The following is a 27,628-nucleotide window of genomic DNA, read 5'->3' on the forward strand; positions in this document are numbered from 1 at the left end:
CTTTTAAGGCTGGATTTCTGAGAGAGGGAGAGATTCTGGAAAATCTGATAACTTGGTAATTATTAGACCCTCCTGAGAAAAGATTTAACTAAGGTTACTCCTCTTTTCAAGTGACTGTTCTGAACACTAAAGTACTGGCTATTCTAGGTCTGTGGAAATGTTCTGATAAACAAAAAATTTCTGATAAATTAAATAACACTGAACTGCTGAAAAACTGGCTATATTGCTAAACCTATTCACTATTTATAATTAACAGTGTATGTGAAAATATAAGATTTGTGAACCTCAATATGCTTTCTGACACTGGTTTACTTATTTTCATCTAAAATCCAACCCAAATTTAATTTGGAATAAAGGAGTCAAAGCGTGTCTTAGAGCTTTTTAGCAGAAAATGTAATTGCAACTTTTACTTCCAAACCCATATTTAAAATATATGTGGAAAAGGATTCTAAACTTACTTGACTAAGTCTTGAGTTTAGAAAGGAAATTAGGAGTAACTGGGAGCCTGCAAACAAGGGAGAAAGGACTGAGCAATAGAGTAAGCGAGGTTTTACAGGTCACAAAGTCAACTGATGTGAGAGTAGCCATAAATCAAGCTGAGGACGCCCTTGAAAGGGAAATTAAAACCAAATTAGTTTTTACCCATGTTAATGGAAGGGTATGACTTTTCTCATCCTAATGTAGCTGTCTTAAACAAGCCAGACAAATTACACTGAAGAAGTGCCTTCCCCTCAGCTGTAAACACTGAGATCAGGAATCAGTTGCTAAAGCAGAATCTGGGTGTTTGGGCCATTTGAGATGCCCCGGACATCGGCCCAGGGCTTGCATTGGCCCAGGGCTGACAGGTATGACATGGGACCTGCCAAGGAAACCTGTGCCTTTCTGTAGAAACAGTGGAAGGTGGATGAGATACCCTAGCAAATGTGAAAATATGATGATAAATGTCAATATTTAAATAAATCAACTGTGCTTCTAGAATTAAGTGAGATGAATCTTCTATAGGAGGTTGGCTCTGTGCCTCATTTGGACACATCTCATACCATCAGAGCAGTAAAGTATTGTACCAAGTTTCCTGTCATTGCAAATGGCTTGGCTCTAGGGGTTGATAGATCCTTTATATTTCATGTGTTATAATTACTTAGCTTATTGCTAAAAAATTTTCCACTGTCAAGCTGCAATGTCTTCCAGATTTAGTATTGTATTTTCAAAAACTTCTCTTAAGTTTTTAAAGTGTATATTAAAGTATGTAGTACACAACATGGTCAGACTAATGGCATGAAAGTAATTGAATATTTTTTATAATAATGTGTATAACATTATTCAATATTTTTTGTTACTATTTGTTCTGACATTTCTACAGCTATCTTGGTGATGAATAGCGTATTTGCAAATACTGATAAAGAAAATAATAAAGACGACACAGAATCATGGAATGGTTTGAATTAGGACACTGAAAGATTATCAAGTCCGACCCCCTCCACCCTCCATGGGAAGGGACATCTTTTACTAGACCGGGTTGCACAAAGCCCCATCCAACCTCACCTTGAACACTTCTAGGCATGGGGCATCCACACCTTTTTTGGGCAACCTATTACAGTGTCTCACCACATTCATTGTTAAAAATGCCTTCCAACCTAATTTATCCAATCTAAACCTACCCTCTTCCAGTTTAAAACTGTTGCCCCTTGTCCTGTCACTACAGGCCTTGGTTAAAAGTGTCTCTTCATCTTTCTCATGCACCCTCTTAATATAATGAGAGGCCACCATAAGGTCTGCCCAGAGCCTTCTCTTCTCCAGGCTGAATAATCTCAACTCTCTCAGCCTGTCCTCAGAGGAGAGGTGCTCCAGCCCTCTTATCATCTTCGTGGCCCTCCTGTGGACCTGCTTTGACAGGTCCATGTCTTTCTTGTGCTAGGGACCTCAGAGCTGGACACACAGTACTCCAGGTGGGGTCTCATGAGAGTGGAGCAGAGGGGCCGAATCACCTCCCTCGACCTGCTGGCCACGATTCTTTTGATGAACCCAGGATCCAGTTGGCTTTCTGAGCTGCATGTGCACATTGCCGGCTCATATCCATCTTTTCATCCACCAGCATCCCCAGGTCCTTCTCCACAGGCCTGCTGTCAATCCGTTCACTGTTCAACTATCTGACTCTTTTTCTATGCTGGTTTGTTTTTGCTAGTTGTGGGAAAGTTAGGCTAAGTGTTTTATTTATTTTTAACTGTATTTGGAAAACCATGCACATTCAAAACAAATATATTTTCAGCTGTGACATAATTATGTAGTAAAGATTATTCTGAAATGAATACCTCTTCCTTTTGCACACAGTGAGGCTTTTTTCCTTGCATAAATCTTAATCCCAAAACATTTCACAGCTGGGTTTACAGTTAGTCACTACAGTTTCAAAATATTGTATGCATGTTGAGGCTTAGTTGTTCAGGTATTCCAGAGACATAGTATTTTATATAATCTCTTCATACAAAGTGTCTTAAAGAGTAAGTTTCATCTTTGCACAGCTTGGTATTTTTAAGTTTTAGCTCTTTTGTTCTAGGTGCTGTAACTAAATCCCTTATCCGGATTAAAAGGGCATGGATTAGTAGATCAGAATACTGATCAATGTACTATTACTTCTTAAAGCATGAGTAATTTTCAGTGCTGTCAGTTGGGTCAAAGGAGTCATCAAACATCTTGCAAAGCCAGTTGTAATAGTTTGTTTTTAAGTTCAAAAGGAAAAACCCACCCACAGATGATGTAGAAAGAGGATATTGTGATATTTCTCCAAAACGATCCAAATAATTTATTTTGCTTTATCAAGTCCATTATATGTTCTTCCTCAAGTTAGAGTGAGTTCCTTCAAATATTAAATAAGTTTCTTTAGTTATGGCACATCTTAAGTATACCCAGTCAGGATTATGGGGATGAGGCAAGAACAGAACAATATTGAAAATCAGTTCTTCTCTTTGTCTTCACTGTCTTTCCCAGTCCCTAATTCCCCTCACCAAGTTCAATAAACAGACAAAAAGAGTTCCTCCAGGATATGAATTTGAGCCCCCTGAGGCTGAATATTTGGATGGCTTATGGTGTCATATGGTTTTTTGGCTTCAGGTTATAATGGGTTTCTGATGGCTGATTATATTCCTGTTTTCAAGGCAAGTTATTTTGTTTTTATCTCCTCTCTGAAGAATTTTTGTTATGTTAGGGATATGTACTCTGTGGAAACTATAACTTTTACTAAGTTTTACACCATAAAGTGTTTCTTTTCTTTCATTCCCCTTGCAGTGGTCTAGTGTACTGGACCTCTTGTTTCTTTAGACTCTTGTTCCTGCAGAGGAACTCAAAGCAAATGGAGACTTCCTTGCTGCTGCTGGCTACTCCTAGCTCTTACAGCTTTCCTGGTGTATCCATGTAAATCTGTCATATCCGTGCATTTACATGTGACAGTACAGTATCAGTTGTCACACAACACTAACTACCTCTAGGCAAAATTAAAATAAATGTTGTATTTTTGTAAACACCCATGAACCATTATTTTTGATGTATATAACACCTTCCAGGAGTGTACTGTACCAGCAACCTTTCTAATTGCATGTAAACATATATTTTTAGTTATGAAAAAAAAAATATATGGCTGATTATTTTCAGGAAGTGGTACAAGTGAGAGAGAAAGACTAGCAGAGGGCAGCTGTTTAGAAGAACAATGTATGTTTAATGTATCTCTTCTGAAAGAGACAACCTAAGCTTAGATTTAATTTTCCCCATTCAAGAATCGTGAAGAGGTAAACAGAAGAGGTTCCAGCAAGTGTTTTCCTTAGGGCTTACAATGAAGCAATAATAGACCTTCCTCAGACTTATAATAAAAACAAAGAAACAAAAATAAAACCCCCAAATTATCCTAATGAAATAATAATAGATCCCAACTATAAATCACTGTACTCTTCTACCGTAAGCCTCTCTATGATGACCAATTTCGTTGATGCACATTGACTGCTTGTTTAACTCTCAAAAAAAATGGGGAGGCAATGAACGATTTATTCGTTTCTGTGCTTTCAAGAGAGAGAAGCTTTTAGTAATAACCTCTTAGTTGCAGTCACTCAGTTTTCTCCTGGGGTCTTGAGGAACTCTTTGTAGATATTAAGAAACTGAATAATGTTTGTGCATTGTTGTGGGTTAACCCAACATCTTCCTGACAGATATGAAGTAGACCCCTTGTGAGATCTAAGTCATTCTGAAGTGGCAGCTGGAGTCGGGCAGGACGCCCTTCGGCATTCAGCACCAGATGAAAATTTGTGAGCAGTGGAATTGAGCCCTAATTCTCTGTGGCTGTGATAGGATTATAGCAACCTACCTTCCTTGTAGATGCCCACTTGTGAACTTCTACATTTAAGTCCATTAATTTGGAGCTGAACATACACGACACTTTTTTCTTCTTGAATGTAACTTGTAGTTTTGAAATGCAAGAATGAAAGGCCAGCTGGTAAAATACAGTGCATTAACAGTAAGAATGTGATGTCTCAGTTCCAGGGCATCTGCACAAAACTGTGCAGTGGATATGTACTTTATTTTACTTAGAGTGAGATTAACAGAACATAATCCATAGACTATGCAACCTCTAGTAGTCCAGACTGCAAACTGATACCATCTTGGAGGGAGAATTGGGAGACATCTTGCAAAGGACTGAAATTGCTCAGCTCCTGTATATGGATCTGGAGGGGAATTTTTTTCTCAGGTATCTCCTTTGCTGTCTCCTGCCTACCTCCAGCCCTGTTGATCTGCTCTGGAAAACAAAGTATACAAGTTAGTAACAGCCTTTGTACTTACCTGTCGTCACACTGCATAAGGAGACTGGAACAGATTAATTACTATGTTCCTCACAGTGTTTACCTAAATTTTTAATTAATCAGAACGTCACAATAATAAAAATACATATTGTCTTTTCAAAATTAGGAACTCAACAGAGGGGTTTCTTTCATGCCTGAAGAAAGTGGAGGAAAAGGCAGTGAGGTGCTGCAACTGGCATTGTCAGCTGAGAAAATGACAAGAAACTACAATTCTTTGACTAACAAGCAGTTCAACCTCCAATTGAACTGCAGAAGGAAATATTTTTTGTGTACCCTGTCGTTTTAAGTCAAATTTCTCTCTTCCCTCTTTTCCCTTTTTTTTTTTTCCAAGTAGTAGATATAGCCAGGAGAACATTGTCCTGTTATAAGGAACTATTTTTGCAAAGTCCTTGCTCAAAGTATACAGAGTAAAAGCAGAGGCATTAAATGCTTTATTATATGTAAGACTTTAGAGCTGGTTTATAGTTACAGTGTTTCAATATTCATTGGAGTTTAGAACTGAGTAGTTCAGAATCAAAACCATGATTATTATCTACCAGTTCTTGGAACTTTATCTCATATGAATTTTGCTTTTCCTTTTAGGCTCTGAATTCTAATTTATATGTTAGTAAGTGGTTGGAAAAGCATTTTGGATTAATGTTTTTCTAATAGCATATGAGATTGAATCAAAATCTTAGTAGGGAAGCTTGCCACTGAACTGTGCAATCTGTGCTTGCCACAGGTAAGTCAGGGTATTTTGGCAGCACTAGGAAGATGGAAATACTAATTACTATTCCAACTCTGGCATGTTCTTTCTGCCTAAGCTAAAGAAACAGATAAGAAAGGCTGTATTAATTGTCCACACATAAGCATTAAGTGACACCTGGGTTGTGTAGGATATCAGAGACGTTAGTATGGAGGTATCAAAAGTGCACAGGCCTTGTGAAAGACCCAAGCCATGCTAGCGTGCAGATGGGATAACTCGTGCATCTCAAAGAGGACTAGGTACATTAGATGGGCAACTGAACCATATCCACGCCCACATTCAAGCTTAGAAAGTTTAAGTGCCCTGTCGTCTACTGAGCAGCAGCAACTGTGTATGAGCATACTCTTAAAACTGTGGCAAATATGAGGTAGTGGAACTTAATGAAGAAATTAAGGATGAAGCAGAGCTACAGGTTTAGCGCAAACTACATTGTATTACCTCATGCTTGCCACAGGTTTAAGGAATACATACAAGGGAATGGTATGCTGACAGATATGCTTTGACTTAGTAAGTTGCAACAAGTTGGTTATATATTTTGATTTCCACATTTTGCTGGTGATCTTACAAGTTCTATCAATAGAGACTGTACTTGTTTCAACATTACTTTTTAGTATGAGTTTTAAATACCTATATATTGCAAGTATTAATTTCGTGCACTGTATGCCCAAAATACATTATTGATTTAATCTTTCTTTTCATATTGCAGAGACAAAGTATTAGAATGGCATAAAATATGGCCCAGTTCTACTACAAAAGAAGTGTCAATGCTCCCTACAGAGATCGTATCCCTCTTCGTATTGTACGGGCAGAATCTGAACTGTCTCATTCAGAGAAAGCCTATCTGAATGCCGTGGAGAAAGGAGATTATGCCAGTGTGAAGAAAGCTTTGGAGGAAGCAGAAATATATTTCAAGATCAATATTAATTGCATTGATCCCCTGGGAAGAACTGCACTCCTCATTGCCATTGAAAATGAGAACCTTGAGCTCATTGAGCTGCTCTTAAGTTTTAATGTATATGTGGGAGATGCTCTGTTGCATGCCATACGGAAGGAGGTAGTTGGTGCCGTGGAGCTGCTGTTAAACCACAAGAAGCCCAGTGGAGAGAAACAGGTATGTGCAGGATTTTCTCTGGGTTTGTAACCTGCTCTAATAAAAAGAGAATAATTGTGCAAAGGAAGTAAACAAAAAGAAAAAAAACCAACCATCATCCTTGCACATAAGTATTTAAAATCAGAAAATCAATGGCTTTGATGCTGCATGCGTTGTATTAATTTCTGTTTAGACATCACAGAATCATAGCATGCCTTAGGTCGGAAGAACGCATAAAGATTGTCTTCAATGAGCAGGAACATCTTTCTGTAGACCAGGTTGCACAAAGCCCCAGGCAACCTCAACTTAAACACTCCCAGGCATAAGGCATCCAGAGCTTCTCTGGGCAACCCGTTAACAGTATCTCACCATTGTAAAAAATGTTTTCCTTATATCCAATCTACACCTACTCTTTTCCAGTTTAAAACCATTACGCTTTGTGCTGTCACTACAGGCCTTGATTAAAAGTCTCTCTCTGCCTTTCTCTAAAGCCTCTTTTATATAATGAGAGGCCACCATAAGGTCTCCCCAGAGCCTTTTCTTCTCCAGGCTGAACAACTTCCATTCTTTCAGTCTTTCCTCATAAGAGAGATGTTCCACCTCTCTGACCATTTTTCATGGCCCTCCTGTGGACCTGCTATAACAGGTCCATGTTTTTCTTGTACTGAGGACTCCAGAGCTGGACACAGTAATTCAGGTGGGGTCTCACCAGAGTGGACTAGAGGGGCATAATCACCTCCCTCTCGACCTGCTGGCCATGCTTCTTGTTATGCAGCCCAGGATGCGGTTGGCTTTCTGGGCTGCAAGCACATATTGCCCTGTCACATTGTCCAATTTTTCATCCACCAGTACCCTCAAGTCCTTCTTGGCAGGGCTGCTCTCAGTCCCTTCATCCCTCAGCCTGTACGGATACCCAGGGTTGTATCACCCCAGGTGCAGGATCTTGCTCTTGGTCTTGTTGAACTTCATGAAGTTCACATAGTGCCCACTTCTCAAGCCTGTCAGGGTCACCTCTGTTATTCAATCAAATCTGCACATGTCCACAAGGCTTATCAGTTTAATACAGTTAATTCACATGAGATCTAGCTTACAATAAGAAAGGGTAAAAACATCTTACATCCTTCTTACCCCCAGCCTGAATAACAAGATTTTCCACTGACAGCTGAATGAAGTCTTAACTGCCTTCTATATAAAGCCAGAATTAGGCTCACATGTAACTGATCACCCACAAAACCCCCGTCCTTGAAGACTGTGCAGTAAGAAAAGACAAACTTCTTCAAGTCAGAGATTTATGTCTATTATAAATTCACTTAGGAAAATCTAGAAGTTGATAAAACATTTAGGTTTTGGTTGTGAGACCTCTGGCATGTTAATATTATTCCTGCAGATATTAGTGGGAAATCCTTAATCATTCATAGATGCAAATAATTCCAAAGAGAATAGTACTGGTAAGATACGGTCTGTTTGGATTAATTATGAAACTCCCTTTAAAGTCAATTAAGATTTCAACCCCTTCATGTAGGTCACCATTTCCCAGCTCAGCAAGGGAACACTGAGACATGGCCCAACTGATCAGAAATTCAGCACTGTCTCCCGTAGTTGTCCATCCTGTCAAGTACAACTAAAATGGTACAAACTCATATCCCTTTCTCCTTGTCTTCTCTCAAAGGAAAAAATAATTACATACAGTCTAATTCCTGATAAATGTAGAATCATAGAATCATAGAACAGTGATACCTGCTCTGCTTCCCCTTGCCCTACCTTGAGACATCTGGTCTGGTGAGGTCCCCGATGACTGGAAGAACTGAAAGGGGAACAAGGAAGACCCAGGCAACTACACCCGGTCAGCCTCACCTCTGTGCCTGGCACGGTCATGGAGCAGATTCTCCTGGAAACCATGCTAAGGCACACGGAGAGCAAGGAGGTGGTTGGTGACAGCCAACATGGCTTCACCAAGGGCAGATCGTGCCTGACCAATTTGGTGGCCTTCTATGATGGGGTGACAGCATCAGTGGACAAGGGACGAGCAATGGATATCATCTACCTGGACTTCTGCAAAGCTTTTGACACTGTCCCGCACAACATCCTTCTCTCTAAACTAGAGACGCATGGGTATGATGGACAGACCACTCAGTGGATAAGGAGTTGGCTGGATGGCAGAATTCAGAGAGTGGTGGTCAATGGCTCGATGTCCAAGTGGAGACCGGTCACGAGTGGCGTCCCTCAGGGGTCCGTGTTGGGCCCGGCCCTGTTCAACATCTTTGTCAGCGACATGGACAGTGGGATAGAGCGCACCCTCAGCAAGTTCGCTGATGATACCAAGCTGTGTGGTGCCGTCGACAGGCTGGAAGGGAGGGATGCCATCCAGAGGGACCTTGACAGGCTGGAGAGGTGGGCCCATGCCAACCTCATGAAGTTCAACCAGGCCAAGTGCAAGGTCCTGCGCCTGGGTCATGGCAATCCCAGGTACAAATACAGGCTGGGTGGAGAATGGATAGAGAGCAGCCCTGAGGAGAAGGACTTGGGAGTGCTGGTGGACAAGAAGCTCAATATGAGCCGGCAGTGCGCCCTTGCGGCCCAGAAAGCCAACCGCATCCTGGGCTGCATCAAAAGAAGCACGGCCAGCAGGTCAAGGGAGGTGATTCTCCCTCTGTACTCTGCCCTGGTGAGACCCCACCTGGAGTACTGTGTCCAGTTCTGGAGCCCCCAACATAAGAAGGACATGGACCAGTTGGAGAAGGTCCAGAGGAGGGCCACGAAGATGATCAGAGGGCTGGAGCACCTTTCCTATGAGGACAGGCTGAGAGAGTTGGGGCTGTTCAGCCTGCAGAAGAGGAGGCTCCAGGGAGACCTTATAGTGTTCTTCCAGTACCTCAAGGGGGCCTACAAGAAAGATGGGGAGAGACTGTTCAGTAGGGCCTGTTGTGATAGGACAAGAGGTAATGGTTTTAAAACAGAGGGAGGTAGATTTAGATTGGATATTAGGAAAAAATATTTTACAATGAGAGTTGTATAACACTGGAACAGGTTGCCCAGAGAGGTGGTGGATGCCCCATCTCTGGAAACGTTCAAGGCCAGGCTGGATGAGGCTCTGAGCAACCTGATCTAGTTGGGGATGTCCCTGCTCCTTGCAGGGGGCTTGGACTAGATGACCCTTGAAGGTCTCTTCCAACCCTAACCATTCTATGATTCTGTGATCTCTAGGAGGTAGCTAGCCTCTTGCCTATCTTGTTTTAAGAAACTAGTAGAGACAGGGTACTATAACCCATAAATTCTGATATTTCTAGGACTCTTCCAGGAACAAAAACCTTAAAAATAGTTATACTATTGTATTGTATTTTCATCTATTGCAATTTTCATATATTATAGGTACTGTATTAGTGTATTTCAATGAATAGCACATTGAAATGATTACAGCCCTTTCACAGATAATGCATACAATATACTTTAATTACAGTATAATGTACTTGCTATGGATAGAATTGTAGATAATAGGTAAAGAGTATAATTTTTGCTGATAAAATAACATGGATTCTATGCTTTTTCATAGACACTAGGCCTTTGTACAAATGTGTGTGCCTACCTTCTCTTCTAGACAGTAAAAGTAGAGCTCCTTTATAATGACAACAGATTTATCTCAGAGAAGGGGAAGAAAATGAGATTCACTTTATGTTTGGCTTGTTTCATTACTTCTCAACTGATAGTGCGATGAGAATACAATGTGTGGGAATTTCTCAATGCAGTGTACGAAGACCCAGAAGGCTCAGTGCACGGCCCTGTGCCAAGCCAGTTAAACCACCTGTGTCTCCATTCTCCAGCCTCTGTAGTGGAATTTGCCATTTGCAGAGCGGAATTCATCTTACTTGATGTCCAAAGCTGTGTCTCATCTTTCATCTGGCTGCCTTGGCTTCCCTTACCAGTAGAGAAAAATGGAGATCCCTGGAGAGAAACTCATGCTGTCTTTCTCAATTACTTGTCTTAAGATTACATAAATCACTTTTTGGACTAGCTAGGGAGAGTCTACAAATTTACCTTACACTATGTGCCTAAATTTCAGGATGTTCTTTAAACTTCCGGGACTACTTTTTGGTATGTGTCACAGCTACTGCTTGAATACAAATAGTAAAACTTGTTTTAGGTGAGCTTCATGCTGTAATCAGATGAGAAATAGGCTTACTTTTGGGGTACAAACTACAGTGTTAAATTAGCCACAAACTGCTTTGCTTCAAACCAGAGGCTCTCTGGGCTGGAGCTTAAGACCACTGTTTCATTGCCAGACTCCACTGCTGGCTGGCATGAAGAGTGCTGCTTCTCTTTCTCTTCCTTGGTTTCCCTATGGGATATTAGTGTTAACGTCCTTTTCAGATTTAATGTGGCAAAGTGTTTTACAATAGCCAAGTTATATTTTGTTTTCACAGCTGCACTTGCTGAGGGTCTTCCCATTACTGTAAAGCATGAAGAATAATCATGAATCATTTGAATAAAGATGTCTCCTTTTGGGTCTGTACAAGGCTAGGTTTGCAGATGCAAATATTGCTTACAAGCCAGTGCTTGCAAAAAACAATCTTTAAGCAAATAAATAATTTACACACACATGTAATTGTTTTCACCGGAGACCTCAACAACCATTAAGCTTCCATGGGTGTCATATAGGCAGATAATCACATTGGTTCATTTTTAGGAACAGGTCATGCTGAAAAGAATGTAAATGTGGATTACATTTTTGCAGTAATGCTGCATCGAAGCAGATACAACTGCACATATTTAATACAACCAAAAGAACCTGCTGGCTGAAAACTCATTACAATAGGCTAAAGATATGAAATCTAGATGCTTAGAATTCTATATTAAAATTTGTATTTTCAATATTTAGTCAGAAAGATACATTTTTCCCCACGGGGAATGTTGTAGTTTAGCCCCTGCTTGGGACCAAGCTACGCAGTTTTTCACTCACTCTCCTCACCCTCCAAGAGAATGGAGGAGAGAAAATATAACAAAAAGCTCAAGGTTTGAGGTAAGGACAGGGAAAGATCATTAAAGTTACTGCTACAGGCAAAACAGACTCGACTTCAGGAAAACTATTTATTTATTATTATTGTTTATAAAACCAAAACAGGATAATGAGAGAGAGAACAAAATTAACTTCCCCCCACCCCTCTCTCTTCCCAGGCTTAACTTAATTTCAAATTATCTCTACCTCCTTCCCTCCCCAATTGCCACAGTGGGGAACAGGGAATGAAGGTTGCAGTCAGTTCATCACGTCACCTTGCACTGCTCCTTCCTCCTCAAGGGAAGAACTCCTCACGTTCCTCCCCTGCTCAAGTGTGGGGTCCCTCCCACGGGCTACAGTCCTTCATGAACTGCTCCGGTGTGGGTTGTTTTTCCATGGGGTGCAGTCCCTCAGGAACCAGCTGCCCCAGCATGAGCTCTCCGTGGGCCACAGCCTCCTTCAGGCATCCACCCGCCCCGATGTGGAGTCCTCCCCGGGCTGCAGGTGGATCTCTGCTCCTCCGTGGACCTCCATGGGCTGCAGGGGGACAACCTGCTCCACCATGGTCATCACCACAGGCTGCAGGGGAATCTCTGCTCCGGTGCCTGGAGCACCTTCTCCCTCTCCTTCTTCACTAACCGTAGCATCTGCAGCTGTTCCTCTCACAAGAAATTATTCACAATCTGGCTCAGGCAGATGCCTCTCATGTTCTCTTCGCATCTCCTCTCTTGACTTCTCTTGGCTGGACGAGCCAAATTGGGCCCAGATGGCCATCCAGCGGGAGGCCAGAGCATGAGGGCTGCAAGGTCCATGAAGCTTGCGCCCCATCCCCCACTGCACTTTTGCTTATTACTTTTTTTTTTTTCATTTTCCCCTTCTTAAATATGTTATCTCAGAGGCGTTATCGCTGTTGCCCATGAGCTTGGTTCCCAGCCAGCGGCAGGTCCACCCTATACCCGTCCAAGTTTGCCAGACAAAGGGGGAACTTCTAGAAGCTTCTCACAGAAGCTGCCACTGTAGGCCCCCCAGCTACATAAAACCAGCACAGAGAATCAAGTTCCTTTTGAAAATCTATTTCAAACTACAGTTTGACTATTTTGATTACTTTTATTGGTAAACATTTGCCGTATTATTTAGCTGATGATTCATTTCAGACTTTGGGCTTTTAATAACATACATAGTGTCTTTGCCTGTTTGGTTTTCCTTCTTTGTGTAAGGTTGGTCATCTGTGGTAAAACCCTGGCCCTTTCAAGTTTGTGGGATTTTTGCCATTGATTCAGTGGGGACAAGATTTCACCCTTTTGCTAGTTTGTTTTTTTTTTTTTCCCTTGATGAAAAGTTATTCATTGAGGAAACAGAAAATAACTAGTAAGAAAAATGCATGTGTGAAATACTGCCAAGCTCAAGAAACAATGTAGATTCCCAAATATTTCATTAGTGATTGGAGTTATGAGCATTCAAATGCAGAAAAAAAACCTGATATGACTCATGATTTACAATTAAATGAATTAGCTCTCACTAATTTTTTACATTCATGAGGTAATATACTATGCGTATACACAGCTAATTTCAGCTTCGCTCCAATACAATAATGTTAATATATTTGTAAAACAAAAGGAATTTTAAGCATAGGATTTCCTGTATAATTCAAGAACTTATTGACGATGTCAGAAATCCAGAAAAAAAATGTCCCCTGGTATCAGCAGAAAGCTACAGTTCTTCAGGACAGCTGAAATGTATCTTTTGACAGAACTACTTTTTTTTTTTCCCAGAATTTGTTTCTTCAAAACATTTAAATATTTAAAAAGAAATGTGAAAAAGTAAAAATATATTAATTCTGACCAAGAAACAATACATTTAATTAAAATAACACATTTTTGCCAAAGTTTTCCAACCAATATCTTCAAGATTAGGAGATGTTACTGAATCTTACTTTTAATCTTACTCTCCCCCCTGCAAATAATCCATCAGATCTTGTCAAAGCTATATGCCAGCTCTCTAGTTTACTGACCACTCAGCTATTGGACTCCACCTAATATCAATATGAGATGTGCTTTACATTTCAAAGACCACATGGGTTACAGTGGGTTTAAGCTTATTATCGATATATGGATACATCTGGTGCCACCTGGTGACTACAGATGAGGCGTGTATGTTTAACAGCTTTGAATTGTATTTGATTCCTTCTGTTACTCAGTTTGAGTGAGGTTTTTGTGGTATACATTAATACAACTCAGGAAAAAAAAGTTATTTTGTCACTTGCATTATATTTTCTACACTTTTTCAGCTGTACCAAATGCTAGAGCACATGTAAAAGAGAATAACACAAATTAAGGTGAATGAGTTGAGGAAACTTGTCCAAGTACTTTTAAATTACCAGTTCCTCAAAGCCATATGTCCTGAATTATCTGCCAAGACACTTGTTGCTTACCCTGATGGATAGTTGAATACCAAATCAAGAGGAGAAAAAGCTGTTTTTTAAAATTCAGTTATCTGCAGAAAACATTTTTATCTTGTTAAATTGCATACAGGATCCACAGATGGGATGGGGGTTAGGTAGCATTAAAATTTAGTACAGTACCTGTATCTAAAATCACAGTGTGCTCTGCTGCCTGAGGAACCTAGGCATCCATCTCTAGCTGAGTGGTTCATTGCCTAGATATGCGTCTGTATTCAGGGAACACTGAAGCAGAGGTGTAGCTGTCTTCTAAGGATGCTACAAAGCACATAAGTGAAGCGAAGCCTCAGTTATTAAAACTTGCATCTATGTAGCATCATATTAGCTGACAAACTAGATTTAGAGCATGGGAACCTGGCTGCAATGTTTACAGGTGTTTCCTGACTAGCAAAAGCACGTTGTAGTGCTTTTATGCCTCCCTGTTCACTAGTAGATATCGATCTTGTGATACTGTGGTTATTTTTATAGGTGGATATCCTAGGGACAGCTTTCTGCAGATGTCTGGGAAAAATACCGTGCTAAAGCCAGACTGGCATTTGCAAACACAAAGGAATTGCTAGAGGAGGGAGAACTTTAGGACAGGGAGGGAAGTGATCACAGTGATATGTCCCTGGCTCACTCCTGTGATATCGAGTCAATTAGCGTGAAGACACTGCTGGACACAGAAGGAGGGTCATGGTAAGAAGGTGGAAGCTGGCTGTCCCTGACCCCTGCAGCTTTCCTCCAGTTAGATTGGAACTGAAAAGTTAGTAGCTATCAAGGCAGTTTGGGAGGTAAATCTATATAGCAGATTACTCAGTCTGTGAGTGCTTTGGATGCACAGATCAAATGTCACCTTGCACTGTCTTCCTCAGAGGTGCTGGTGTCCTCAATGAGTCTTCTATCCCTCTCTTGTCCACTGTCCAAACAGATTTCTCTATTAACAGGAAGATCTTTCTGCCTGTAGTGCATCAGTTTCTTGTACATCACCTTTGCATTTCCAGGGCGTCCTGGCAGGGTACATGATACCTAAATTTTTCTCATTTCTTGTTGAGTCAACATTAGTGGAACAGTCAATGTATGCAGTCAGTGCATGCTTTCCGATGCCCTGACTTACGCAACCTTTGTAAGAATTGCTTCAATTAACTCCATCTCTGCAAGAATGCTGTGAAATGTGCATTGGGGATTGGCTTGACTCCTCCTTTTATGTGTTGTGCTCTTGCATCACATACTGAGAAAAGAAATCGCTGACATAGGGCTGGAGTAGGAAGCTGAAAAGAGACCATAGCCACCTACTGCACCTTTCAGAGGCTGTTCACTCTCCTGGAAGAACCAGTAAGGTCACATCATGAACTACTTTATGCAAAATCTCTGTCATCTGCTTGTTGTACTTTGAAATGTGGGATTTCTCCATCTCATACTTGCAGCCTCTGTTTCTGCCGCTTGCTCACGCCTACAGACTCAGTCATGGTCCGTGTCAGTCTAAGTCAAACCAGGAAGCCAGGCCTCAGCTTCTCCAATGTGGACTTCAGACACTGTTGACCTCTAAAAATGCGAGTCGATGGCACAGACTGTTTTATTTCATTGTTTTTCATGGGTTTTCCTGGCAGTGTTCTAAAAGCCCAAGTAAGGATAAATTCAATGTGTTGCCTAAGTATTGAGGGGAAAAGTATTTATTAGAACAGACAAAATCCAAAGCTCTGAAACTTCAAAGTTACAGACAGACATTCCTGAAGGACTGAAAGACATGCAGCATATTCCTTGGTGAACAGCCTATTGCGTGTGGGTAAGAGTCTCACATATCATTGGGAAGTGGTGGAAGATACTGATACCTGATTTAGCATCTCAGCACCTTCATGAGTTTTTACTGTCTTTTCAAAGCTAGAAGTTACTTAAGATGGAGTTGGACTAGATAATCTTTGAAGGTCCCTTCCAACCCATACCATTCTATGATGCTATGATGGAGATGATCACAGCAAGGATGACCAATGCCACCTAGTTACAGTGGACCTGGAAATGCCCACCCATCCCAAATTAACATATATTCACTCTGCAGAATGCTCTTCCACCACCTCAATTCTCCCCATAATTCCCATGCTTTCTACAAACTTGGTTAGCTACCATTTGGGTTGCATTCAAGTTTCTGATTTCACTACCAGATTCTGAGACTCCCTCAGGAAAAGTATAAGGACAGTTACCATTTTCACTCCAGATAGATGGCAACCAACTCCTCTTCCTCAGTATTTAAGGACCTCTTTAGTGCCCTCTCTGGTCATGGCAGGCTTTACAACTGGGATATTCCTGATCAGCTGGGTAAAAGAGATGGTATGTTTTAGCCTTTATCGCTGAGGGCAAGGACTGAAATGAAAGACAAAATTTTGCTGTAGGGACTAAGGACAGCAAGATGATTACATGCTCTTATATTATAAAGAAAATGGAATCTGGAAGAGATGGGTGAGGTGAGAAGCAGTATGTAAGATGATGGCAGCTCTGATACTTTTCACACCAGATATTAGTCCAGGAATCTAACTCAGCCAAACATAACATAATGCTGCTGTATGTCACATGCACAGTGCTTGCCATGGACATTTTAGCCGTGTGTGAACAAGAAAATCCAGAATATTTTGGAGTTCAAGAATCAGAGAATCATAGAATGGTTTGGGTTGAAAGGGACCTTAAAGATCATCTAGTTCCAACTCCCCTGACACGGGCAGGGACAAGTTCCACTGCACCAGGTTGCTCAAAGCCCCATCCAGCCTAACCCTGAACACTTCCAGGGATGGGGCATCCACAGCTTCTCTGGGCAAGCTCTTCCAGTGCCTCACCACCCTCACAGTAAAAAATTTCTTATGCCTAATCTAAACCTAGCCTCTACCAGTTTAAAGCCATTACCCTTTGTCCTATCCCTGTATACCCTTGTAAAAAGTCCCTCCTCAGTTTTCTTTCATCCACCAGCACTCCCAAGTCCTTCTCCTCAGGGCTGCTCTCGATCCATTCTCTGCCCAGCCTGTATTTGTGCCTGGGATTGCCCCGACCCACGTGGAAGAAAAGGAGGTGTTGACAATACAAGTTGTCTTTCACTTGAAACTGATGTATGCAATTCACATCAGAATAAACAATGATCGATCTTATGCCAAAATGTGTCTCAACATCTGATTTTTTTGGCAGTGTTGCCATGTAGTTTTGGAGACAATCAAAGGATGTAGGAGAACAGCCAGGAAAAGAGAATGGTCCTGTGTGAGGATGTGTCAAGGATGTTGTACAATACAGTTTCTAGGCCACTGGAGCAGGCTGCTATGTGGATGTTCAGGCAGTCGCCTAAACTATCTGGAAGGGACACACACAGCAAGACTAGACAGCTTTGCATGCAAAGTGCCTTCAGTCTGGCAGCATTCCCAGAAACAGATAAAAAGTCTAAAGATGAAAAGTCAGGAAACAGCATGAAAGTATAACAGAGCCTAAAGAGTCATTCTCCATTCCTGAGATGCTGGCAGCCTAGATTCTGCACTTCTGACAGAGATCCTATCAGGTCTGACAGAGCTCCTGTCTCCTAGGATATTCCCCATGTGTGGCCTCATCACCCTTTTGTGTCTCTTAGTATCTTTGTACTTCTTGAAATTTCCCTTTGAAGAGTCCCAGGGTCTTCAGATGAAGCCAGAGAAGTGCTCTTTGGAGCTATGCTCATAGCCCAACTTCGGTCTTAGTCAGGCTCCTCTTAGTACATGCAGAGCATTCAGTCAGCTTTGGTCCATTATTTTTCTTCCAAGCCTCATGGGATGATATCATCTTCCTGGCTCTAGATTGCCACACAACCCAAGTGTTCATGGGGAAGTTGCTATGTCGGGATTGTACCTCCTCTTGGTAACAGTGTGGGTTATCATGGAGAAGACCAGGAAATATATACAGGTTGTAGGCACAGCACATCTACAATGGATTTTAACTACAAAGATGTTGGACTTGTTGTTTTAAGATGATATTTTGAATTTTCACCTAGGTACTGAACTGAGACTTATACTGATGAAGCAGGGACAGACAGAAAAAGATTTTATGAGTACTGCATGATGCCTCATAGTTTTTCTTATCAGTCACAATCATTTATGTAATGCTCTTCATCTGTTGAGATTAAAGCATCATTTTTGTTTTGAAAATGTCTCACACAGAAGTTCATGAACTCAGTGCCTTTTTTGAATGTTCTGATTAGTGACAGTCTAGCTAGTAATGAGTATGGAGGAGGCAATGCAAAGCGATTTTGTTGGGATTGAAGTAGACAGTCTTGAAGTGGAATTTCAAGGCATGAAGTTGGTTCTTCCCACTCCTAGCTGCCTGAGTGGGTAGCTGAGTATTTTTTTCCCCAGTGGCAACTGATTAATTAGAATTTTCTAACAGGTTTTAACATACTGATAGACAGATGAATGGGAGAGGCTGTGTATGGGATATTTCACTTTATTGATGAAATAGATATAGTAGCCTATCCACATGTTCCATCTTTCATCACTTGGGCACATGAAAACAACATGTGGCTTTTAAGGAGAGGTGTACCATAAAGGTAGAGATGACTAATTGCATATGAGATGGAGATATGGATTTATGAAAGTATTGTTCTTTAATTTTTTAGCAGGATGCTGACTGTTTTCAAGTTCAAAAAAAAGCTGTACATAAGTGTCATTACATCTTGGCAATAAATTGTCTGTTTGTATGCATCAGAGGTCGGGTGGGTGTCTGTGTAGAAAAACCTGTGACAATTACTAAAGACAGACTCCAGAGGCTGGTATGCTAGTGCCATAAGTTGAGTTGCTACCAATTTCAATATTGATATAGGCAATGTGTTCTACAATACGCACCCATCACCTTGTGACAAATGCTAAATCATAATATTCCAAAGTTGAAGCAGTGGCAAAAGAAGCATACCAAAATATGGGGGAATGTGATAGTTTCTTGACATGTAAAAAATGATAAGCTATTTCTTATTAACCTCATAAACAAAAAATCTGACTATGAATATCCTCATGGATAGATTCCTGGCAGTTAGTGTTATTGATGATGACTTATACCAGCTGTGAATCTAATCCTTCGTTTGCAGAAGTTCAGAAAACATTGATGATGATAAATATAGATTTAGTTCAAAGACAACTGACGAAGCAAAATTCTACCCAAATTTTAAGTCTTATAGATTTGTAATTATTAAGTGCTTTTCTGTCATTATTTGGTGGGTTTTTCACACTTGATTTCAGCTCATGCTACAAATGAGAGCACTTTTCTACTATGAAGAGATGAGTCCAGATTAGCAATAAACATTTGAAAACCTAAAGTAAATAAAAATCTTCGGAAAATCTAAAATAAATCATAATCTTTAGAAGGTTAATGCAAAATTAGGTCTTTGGAAAAGTCAGATTTCTCCTCAAGAGGTCACATTTTCAGTGCTGCTTTACTTTCCCTTCCTTTCTATTTATTGAGCCCCACTTTACAGCACTCACTCAAGTTTACAATCAGTAACTGAACCTCTACAATTAGAGGTACTGTACTGTCATCTCCATAACGCTCCATGCCTGGAATCCTTTTTGCTAAACCTGTTTTCACTTCCTGATAACGACTAAGCAGTTTCAGCTGAAGATTTTAACAGCCTTTCAGTGCTTGAAAATAGGTTAAGAACCAGCTCTGAGACCAGTAATATAAATCTGTTGAGAAGATTGAGAGGTTCAACAAATAGAACTTTTTGGATTGAGGTAGTCTTGTCTTCTAAGGTCTAGAAATCCCTATAGCTAATTATCTTTACATTTGGCTATGCAGTTTAATTTATGAAAAAGTTATCAAATACATAAACATTAGAGGAACAATATAAACAAACAGTATCATCTCTGCCTAGAGCAGCCTCTCAGGGGACAATTAATGGTTTTGCCCTTGATAAAACAGATTGAAAAGATCTGCAGTATATATAAATATATGTATACAGATTTATGTATGTACAGGGTGAGAGTCAGCTCCCAGTTCAGATGCCTGAAGCTGAATGCAATGTGGTGGTAGAGCCAGAGGTCTATGCAGAGGTGTCTCCTGTGCCAGGGCAGCCACTCTGTCCTCCACCTGCGCTGCAAAGGGGTGAGACCCTCCTGTAGGTCTTGTGTCATATCTATGTAGAACTCTGTGATTCCCTGGTGTATCTTAAACAGTACTAGATGCTAATGTCTAGATACCTGAATCACTCCTTTAGTGCTCACATATAAGCCAAATATCTGAGTTTTTAATAAAGTCAGTGAAGAGCTAGATGGTCTGCTGACCAAATGCAGGTGTCTACTATAAGCTAAGAAAAATAGTTTTCTGGACTCTACTGACTAAATCAACCAGGGGCCCAGCTTGGAGACTCACCTGTAGTGGCTATGTGAAATGTGAGGCATCCTATGATATCTGAGACGTGTGCGGGCCTGGCAGTTATGACATAGAACCTGTGTGAGACCTGTGCCTGAGTGAAGTGGTAACTGGAGGTCACACAGGACACTTGGAGGTATCTGAAATAGAACTGGACGCCTACATGGGAGTAATTAAGATGAGCCCTAGATTTGCACTGGGTGTAACAGGAGCTTAAAAACTTAATTCACATATAGATGCTGTAATTAGGTATTAAATCTGGAGATAAATCCCTTTCTGTAGATTCATCTACAACTCTCTCTGACAGTGTCCAATGCAGAAACCCAGGAAAGATTTTAGGAACAGGACCACCAGAGTCCTATTGTTGAAAGAAACTCTTCTAAAGGTACAACAGTTCCTGAAGGACACAATCTTCCAGGAAATCCAATGCTGCAAAATAGTCCACTGAAAAATATTTTCAAAGAGCCCTTCTAGAGTTCTTACTTGTCTGTGAGCCACTGTGTTGAAATGCAGTTACCTGGAAGATACCTCTTAAATAAGTTGTATTCAAGGAAGAGTAGAATTTGAAAGAGTTTTTTTTAAAGCGAACAATAGTCTTTGAGAGTCAAATATGCAATCATACCTAATAATCTTTAAAATGAATGGCTTTCCAAAGCTTCAGCCATGGGAAAATCCCATGAAAATTTAAAAAACGGGAACATGCCACTGTTGAGAAGCTTACTCGTGTATGGCCCTCAACACTTCACCATCAACTTTGCTCTTGTCATAGAGCATCCCTTGTCACTTTGTTCTGTGAGCAACAAAATTTATGGAATCTGATCTCCACATGGCTATGTGCATCATAATTGAATTTTCTCTGTTTTTAATGTTATGAATGTTCATCAAAGCTTTTGAAGAGGCTGATGCACTCGTAATATCCTCTTTTTGTATGAGTTCTGTGGTATCTAGTAATATAGTTGAGCTCCAGAATTTTCTGCAGATCTAAATCATCCATCTCTTTTAAGAAACTTGCAGGAATTTAGTATCTGTAATAGTCCTTCCTATTAATATCCAGCTCTAACAGCCAAACAAATTCAGAAGTCACAATGGGGTGACTGACAGAGTCCCTTAACGTGATTACAGAGGCTTACTTTTCTTAAGACACTACCAATTTAGCCTGTCAATTTACCAACTGTTTTCTGGATGGAGGATACGCATGTCATGTATTGTACTGACAGAAGTGTTTTAATTGTCCTTTATGCCAGTGCCAGGATCTATATCTTTCACATCTTCACCCCAGACTGCAAGAGGCAAAATTGTTTCCTGTTCCAATTCAGCTACTAAAACATTGCTGAGGGTTAGTAATAAAATATTATCTAAGTTTGCAGGCTTGTCACAATGTGCGAAGCCTTCTGGCAGAAAAAAAGAAACCTGAATTATCTACCCTCAAAGCCTTAAATTTCATATGTACTACTGAGATGCAGTAGAATATTTGCAGAAAATGCAAAAAAAAGTCTGCCAGCATTTTATTTGCTGCCAACTAGCTTTGTGGCATCAACCGTAAGTATAAACAAGCTGGCTGACAAGATGAAATTTCCCTTCCCTGCTCATTTAAACCTCTGCTTATTAAGCCTCTGTTACTGCCATGCACTGAATTAAGGAAAAACATACTTGCATAAGCTCAAAGAAAAAACTTCCCATATTCTAAAGCACATTAGGAATATCTCTTTACCCATTCATTAGTAGGGTGCACCATGTGTAGAAGATGCGTACAGATCAAGATCTGCAATCAATCAGTAAGCTCAGGAGGAGTACAACGTAAGGATCAAACTAACCTGAAACAAGAACAACTCACAGTATTAAACCATTTGAACCAATCCATTCTCCTTGGCACCAGTTTCAAAGGCTTATTTATAGCAATCTGCCCTAAACTACTTTTAACTAACTATTCTGCTCCTGGTCTTTCACTGCATAGGACAGGTTATAATAATGCACATCTCTCCCATTTCTCTGTTGATCTCTTTGTAATGGGAATTCAAAAGGGAATTTTTGATTTCTAGCAATCATCTATTGTTTATCACTACATCTTTCCAAAACCTTATAAACAGTAAGATTGTTCTGTTGATTCTTTATCATAGTTTAGCCCCGATTAGGACCAGACTATGCAGTCTTTCACTCCCCCCATCCACCGAGAGAACAGGGAGAGATAATATAAGAAAAAACGGCTCAAGGTTTGAGATAAGGACAGGAAGAAATCCTTAAAGTTACCATCATGGGCAAAACAGACTCGACTTGGGGAAAAATATTCATTTATTACTTAAAAAACCAGCAGGATAATGAGACAGAGAGCAAGATAACCTCCCCCCACCCCTCCCTCTTCCCAGGCTTAACATTATCTCTACTACCTTCTCCCCCCCTGAGTGGCACAGGGGGAAGAGGGAATGGGGGTTGCAGTCAGTTAATCACACGTTGTTTCACGCCACTGCTTCATGGTCGGGGGAAGAACTCCTCGCATTCCTCCCCTGCTCCAGCGTGGGGTCCCTCCCATGGGCTACAGTCCTTCATGAAATTGCTCCAGTGTGGGTCATCTCTTCCACGGGGTGCAGTCCCTCCAGAACGGCTGCCCCAGCGGGCCCTCCACGGGCCACAGCCTCCTTCAGGCATCCGCCTAACCTGCCATGGGGTCCTCCATGGACTGCAGGTGGATCTCTGGTACTTTGTGGACCTCCATGAGCTGCAGGGGGACAACCTGCTCCACCATGGTCTTCACCACAGGCTGCAGGGGAATCTTGGCCAGGAGCCGCATTACTCCTCCCCCTCCTTCTGAACTGGCCTTGGCGTCTACAGCCGTTCCTCTCACAAAAAAAAATTCTTCACAACAGACAGGCAGACGCCTCTCAGGATCTCTTCACATCATCCATCTCATCTCCTCTACACTTCAGCCAGGCTAGGCTGAGTCGAGCCCAGTCGGCTGCTTGGCAGGAGGCCAGAGGGTGAGGCCTGCAAGGCCCACAAGGCTCGTGCCTTCCCCTCTCTGCCCCCGCTCAGCTTCTTCACGTCATCTCTTCTTTTTTTTTTTCTGTTTTTCCCCTTCTTAAATACGCTATCTCAGAGGCATTATCACGGAACATTCTGCTACCAGTTGGCTCGGCCTTGGCCAGCAGTGGGTCTGCCCTAGGCCCGACCAAGTCCACTGACAAGGGGGAACAACTTCTAGCAGCTTCTTACAGAAGCTATCACCATAGCCCCTCCTCACTAAACAAAACCAGAACATTCTTACATGCAGGTAGGATCTTTAAGTGTCTTTATAGAACTGAATACAATATCATTAAGCTGTAATAAAATTCAGTTGTCAATCCTTTGCCTCTTAAAGGAAGTTCCATTTTTAACTGCTAGCGTAGCTGCATGAACCTTGGTCTCCTCTATCTACTTCAGAAATTAGTCCTTTTTTTTAATCTGTGAAAGTTGGAAAACTTATAGTATGGTTCAAAAACTAGAGTTGCTGCTAAATAACAAAGAACTGAATAATGTACCAGGAATAAGGTACTTATGAGACAGCTTACTGTGACATTTCTCTGCATCCTCCATAGATTCATGGAGTTTCTGTGTCCTTGCCTTACTCTTGTGTATTCCTTTCTCATAATATCTTGAAAATATATAAAGTGTTTTCCTGTAAATGTTTTGCATATTTGCCTGATTCCTACTTTGTTCTTTGAGAGTAAACCCTTCAGACACAAAATTTACTTCCCAGCTGTGGAGATATCTCAAATTACCTTGCAATGCTAAATAATTGCAATCAGCTGTAAAGAAGTTTAGCTAATTCCCACCCTTCCCTCTGAGTCTCTCATATCTCCTAAACAGTTTATTAATACCTGGAGAGGCCACCAATCTGCTATTGTTCTTTCTGCAAAAGCTCCTTTTCAAAAACTGTGTTTCTCATTCCTTAGCCAGTGGGATGCCTTTTCTTATTTTTAGATCCATGAAGCTCAGGGAAAAGCAAAGGATCCAGCTCAAATTCTAAGAACTCTTTCTTCTCACATTCTCTCAAGACCTTACTGGAGAAGAAAGCCAATTTCCTTCTGCCTCCCCAGCTAACAATTTGAGGCATTTTGTGAGAAGGCAAAAAACAGGGAAAAAGCAAGAGCTTTTCCACATTTTTTCTAATCAGACCAGAGATACAGGTTCTCACTAAATGGAACATGAGACATAAACTTCACTAAAATTATGTTACCTTTATGAAGCATTATATGTTTAAGAAAATAATCTGTGCATCCATTTTAAAACATTCCCTTGGGAAGGCCCAAGCTAGGTCTACTATGAATATTCAGGAAGTTTTGATATTGGCTTCTCTCATCATGCAAACTTTAAGAGGTTTATTATAGATGAGCTTTATTATGATGCAAAAGAAAGAATTCAAGTTCTCCTTTAATAATTTTCATAAGATATCTTTTCTTACCTCTCTGTCGTAGTTCAGCCCTGATCAGGACTAGACTACGCAGTCTCTCTCTCACTCCCCCCACCCTCTGAGAGAACAGGGAGAGAAAATAAAGGAAAAACAGCTCGAGGTTTGAGATAAGGACAGGGAGAAATCCTTAAAGTTACCGTCATGGGCAAAACAGACTCAACTTGGGAAAAACTATTCATTTATTACTACAAAGAGCAGGATAATGAGACAGAGAACAAGATAACCTCCCCCCACCCCTCCCTCTTCCCAAGCTTAACATTATCTCTACTACCTTCCCCTCCTGAGCGGCACAGGGGGGAAGAGGGAATGGGGGTTGCAGTCAGTTCATCATACGTTGTTTCACGCTGCTGCTTCATGGTCGGGGGAAGAACTCCTCGCATTCCTCCCCTGCTCCAGCGTGGGGTCCCTCCCACGGGTGGCCACAGTCCTTCCTGAAACTGCTCCGGCGTGGGTCATCTCTTCCACGGGTTGCAGTCCCTCCAGAACAGCTGCCCCAGCGGGCCCTCCATGGGCCACAGCCTCCTTCAGGCGTCCACCTCCCCCAGTACGGGGTCCTTCACGGGCTCCAAGTGGATCTCTGCTCCTCCGTGGACCTCCATGGGCTGCAGGGGGACAACCTGTTCCACCATGGTCATCACCACAGGCTGCAGGGGAATCTTGGCCAGGAGCTGCATTACTCCTCCCCCTCCTTCTTCACTGACCTTGGCGTCTGCAGCCGCTCCTCACAACAGGCTGGTAGATGTCTCTCAGGATCTTTTTTTACATCTTATTCACTTCTCCTTTCCACTTCTTGCAGCCAGGCTGGACCGAGTTGGGCCCAGTCGGCTGCCTGGCGAGAGGCCAGAGGGTGAGGCCTGCAAGGCCCATGAGGCCTGCGCCTCCCCCTCTGCGCCTCTGCCCCCGCTCAGCTTCTTCACATCTTCTCTTCTCTTTTTTTTTTTTCTGTTTTCCCCTTCTTAAATACGTTATCACAGAGGTATTATCATGGGACATTCTGCTACCAGTCGGCTTGGCCTTGGCCAGGAGTGGGTCCGCCCTAGGCCTGGCCAAGTCCACTGAACAAAGGGGAGCGACTTCTAGCAGTTTCCTACAGAAGCTACCACCTTAGGCCCCCCCTCACTAAACAAAACCACGACACTCTCATATTTTTCCAGACCATTTTCATTTTATTCTTTCACTGTTCCTTTGTGAAAATAACACTGTTTGATTACCATTTTTCATTTTGAGCGCTCAAGCAATGCTTAGAATTCTTACTTGAAAAACTCTAGTTTCAAAAACATAAGTGGTAAGACAGCAGGTATGAGTTTCAGAGCTGGAAACAAATTAAAATATCCTAGTAGTCTTTTATTGAGTGTCTGCTTTTAAGTAATTTCCCACCCTTGCTCAAACTATTGACATTGACTGGAGGAAGGGCATATCCATCCACTAGTAATGCTCACAGGAAAATATGAAGTGAAAATGACCACTTTTGTGTACAGGCTATATTTTGAATCAGCTCCCAGAGATACAGGGAGGAGAAAAAGAAAGAGAAATAAAGCACTGAAGCCTTTTGTCATCAGTCACACCCAACAAACACATGTCCCAAATCTATAAAATCAAATATATTTTCCTCTGATTCTATCTGGAAAGTGTTATAAATTAATTTTACAGCATTTCCTTTCCATCCTCTATTTACCTTTTTCAAATAAAAGAAACCTATACTTTTTCACACCAGGGAGGATCCTGAAGAAAGTAATCCAAGCATTCTGCTTGTAAGCACATAGAAGATAACATAGACGTGAATAGCAACCTACCAGGATTTGTCAAGAACAAATCTTGTCATAACAATATAATTTTCATTCATCACCAGATATCAAGCTCTGTATGTTGGGGAAAAGCAGTACATATCATATAGCTTGAGTTTTGTACGATTTCAGAAACTGTCACTTGAAATACAGTCTAAGAAAACCACATTCAGTGTAGTTGCCAACTGTACTCAGTGAAATAGGATGAATGAATCAAACGGAGGCATGAAATGAGCAATTCTGCAGTGGTCTAGCCCAATCAGTATATTAATTCATGCCATTTAGAGTGAAATAGAGGTTGTGTTAAATCTGTAGACAACACAAAGGTGGGGATCAAAAGGCTGTTCCAGGACACAATTAGAATTCAGGATGGTTGGCAAACAAACAACAGTTCAGTAAGAAAAACAGTAAGGTTCAAAGTAAGCAGAAATAATCCACCAAGTATATACTGGAATTGAAAACAATTAAGATAACAGTTCTGCAGGGGTAGAATTAAAACAAGACTAAGAGAAGAAGACCAGACAATATCATAATATCATATTAGTGTGCAAAAGTCACAAATACCATTTGGTCACATCAGAATGAACACAGATAAGATATGTGTGCATGTGTCCTCTGTTATAATTAGAAGTGATAAGGAATGTGCAGAAAGAAATAACAAGGTTCAGAAAATTAGAAAATATTCCCCATAAGGAAAGTCTGACGAAATAAGTGAGTGTTTAAAAGAGAAAACTGAAACAATGGTAAAGAAATAATGTATTCTTTGTATTTTACAAAAGAAGACATAGGCTTAAACTGCACAAAAGTAAGACAAATTAAGTGTCAAAATGTCAAAAACATTGTATGGAAATAGTACAACATATCCACCTATCACTGCAGGGCTTTAAGAATAGATCCTTCAAATATCCGTGGGGATTGATCTAGGTGTAGTTACCATACT

At 41.1% G+C, this 27,628-nt stretch overlaps 1 protein-coding gene across 1 annotated transcript in view; it reads left to right on the forward strand.

Moving 5' to 3' along the window:
* TRPC4 (transient receptor potential cation channel subfamily C member 4) overlaps positions 1-27,628 on the forward strand; it is a 159,279-nt gene that overhangs the window by 53,422 nt on the left and 78,229 nt on the right. Inside the window, exon 2 of the mRNA XM_086771942.1 lies at positions 6,290-6,694. Coding sequence (XP_086628068.1) covers positions 6,317-6,694 — 378 coding nt within the window. The 5' untranslated portion in view covers positions 6,290-6,316. The remainder of the gene's footprint in view (positions 1-6,289; positions 6,695-27,628) is intronic.

Source organism: Chlamydotis macqueenii, chromosome 1, assembly GCF_036417535.1.
Source record: "Chlamydotis macqueenii isolate bChlMac1 chromosome 1, bChlMac1.mat, whole genome shotgun sequence".
NCBI classification, from domain to species: domain Eukaryota; kingdom Metazoa; phylum Chordata; class Aves; order Otidiformes; family Otididae; genus Chlamydotis; species Chlamydotis macqueenii.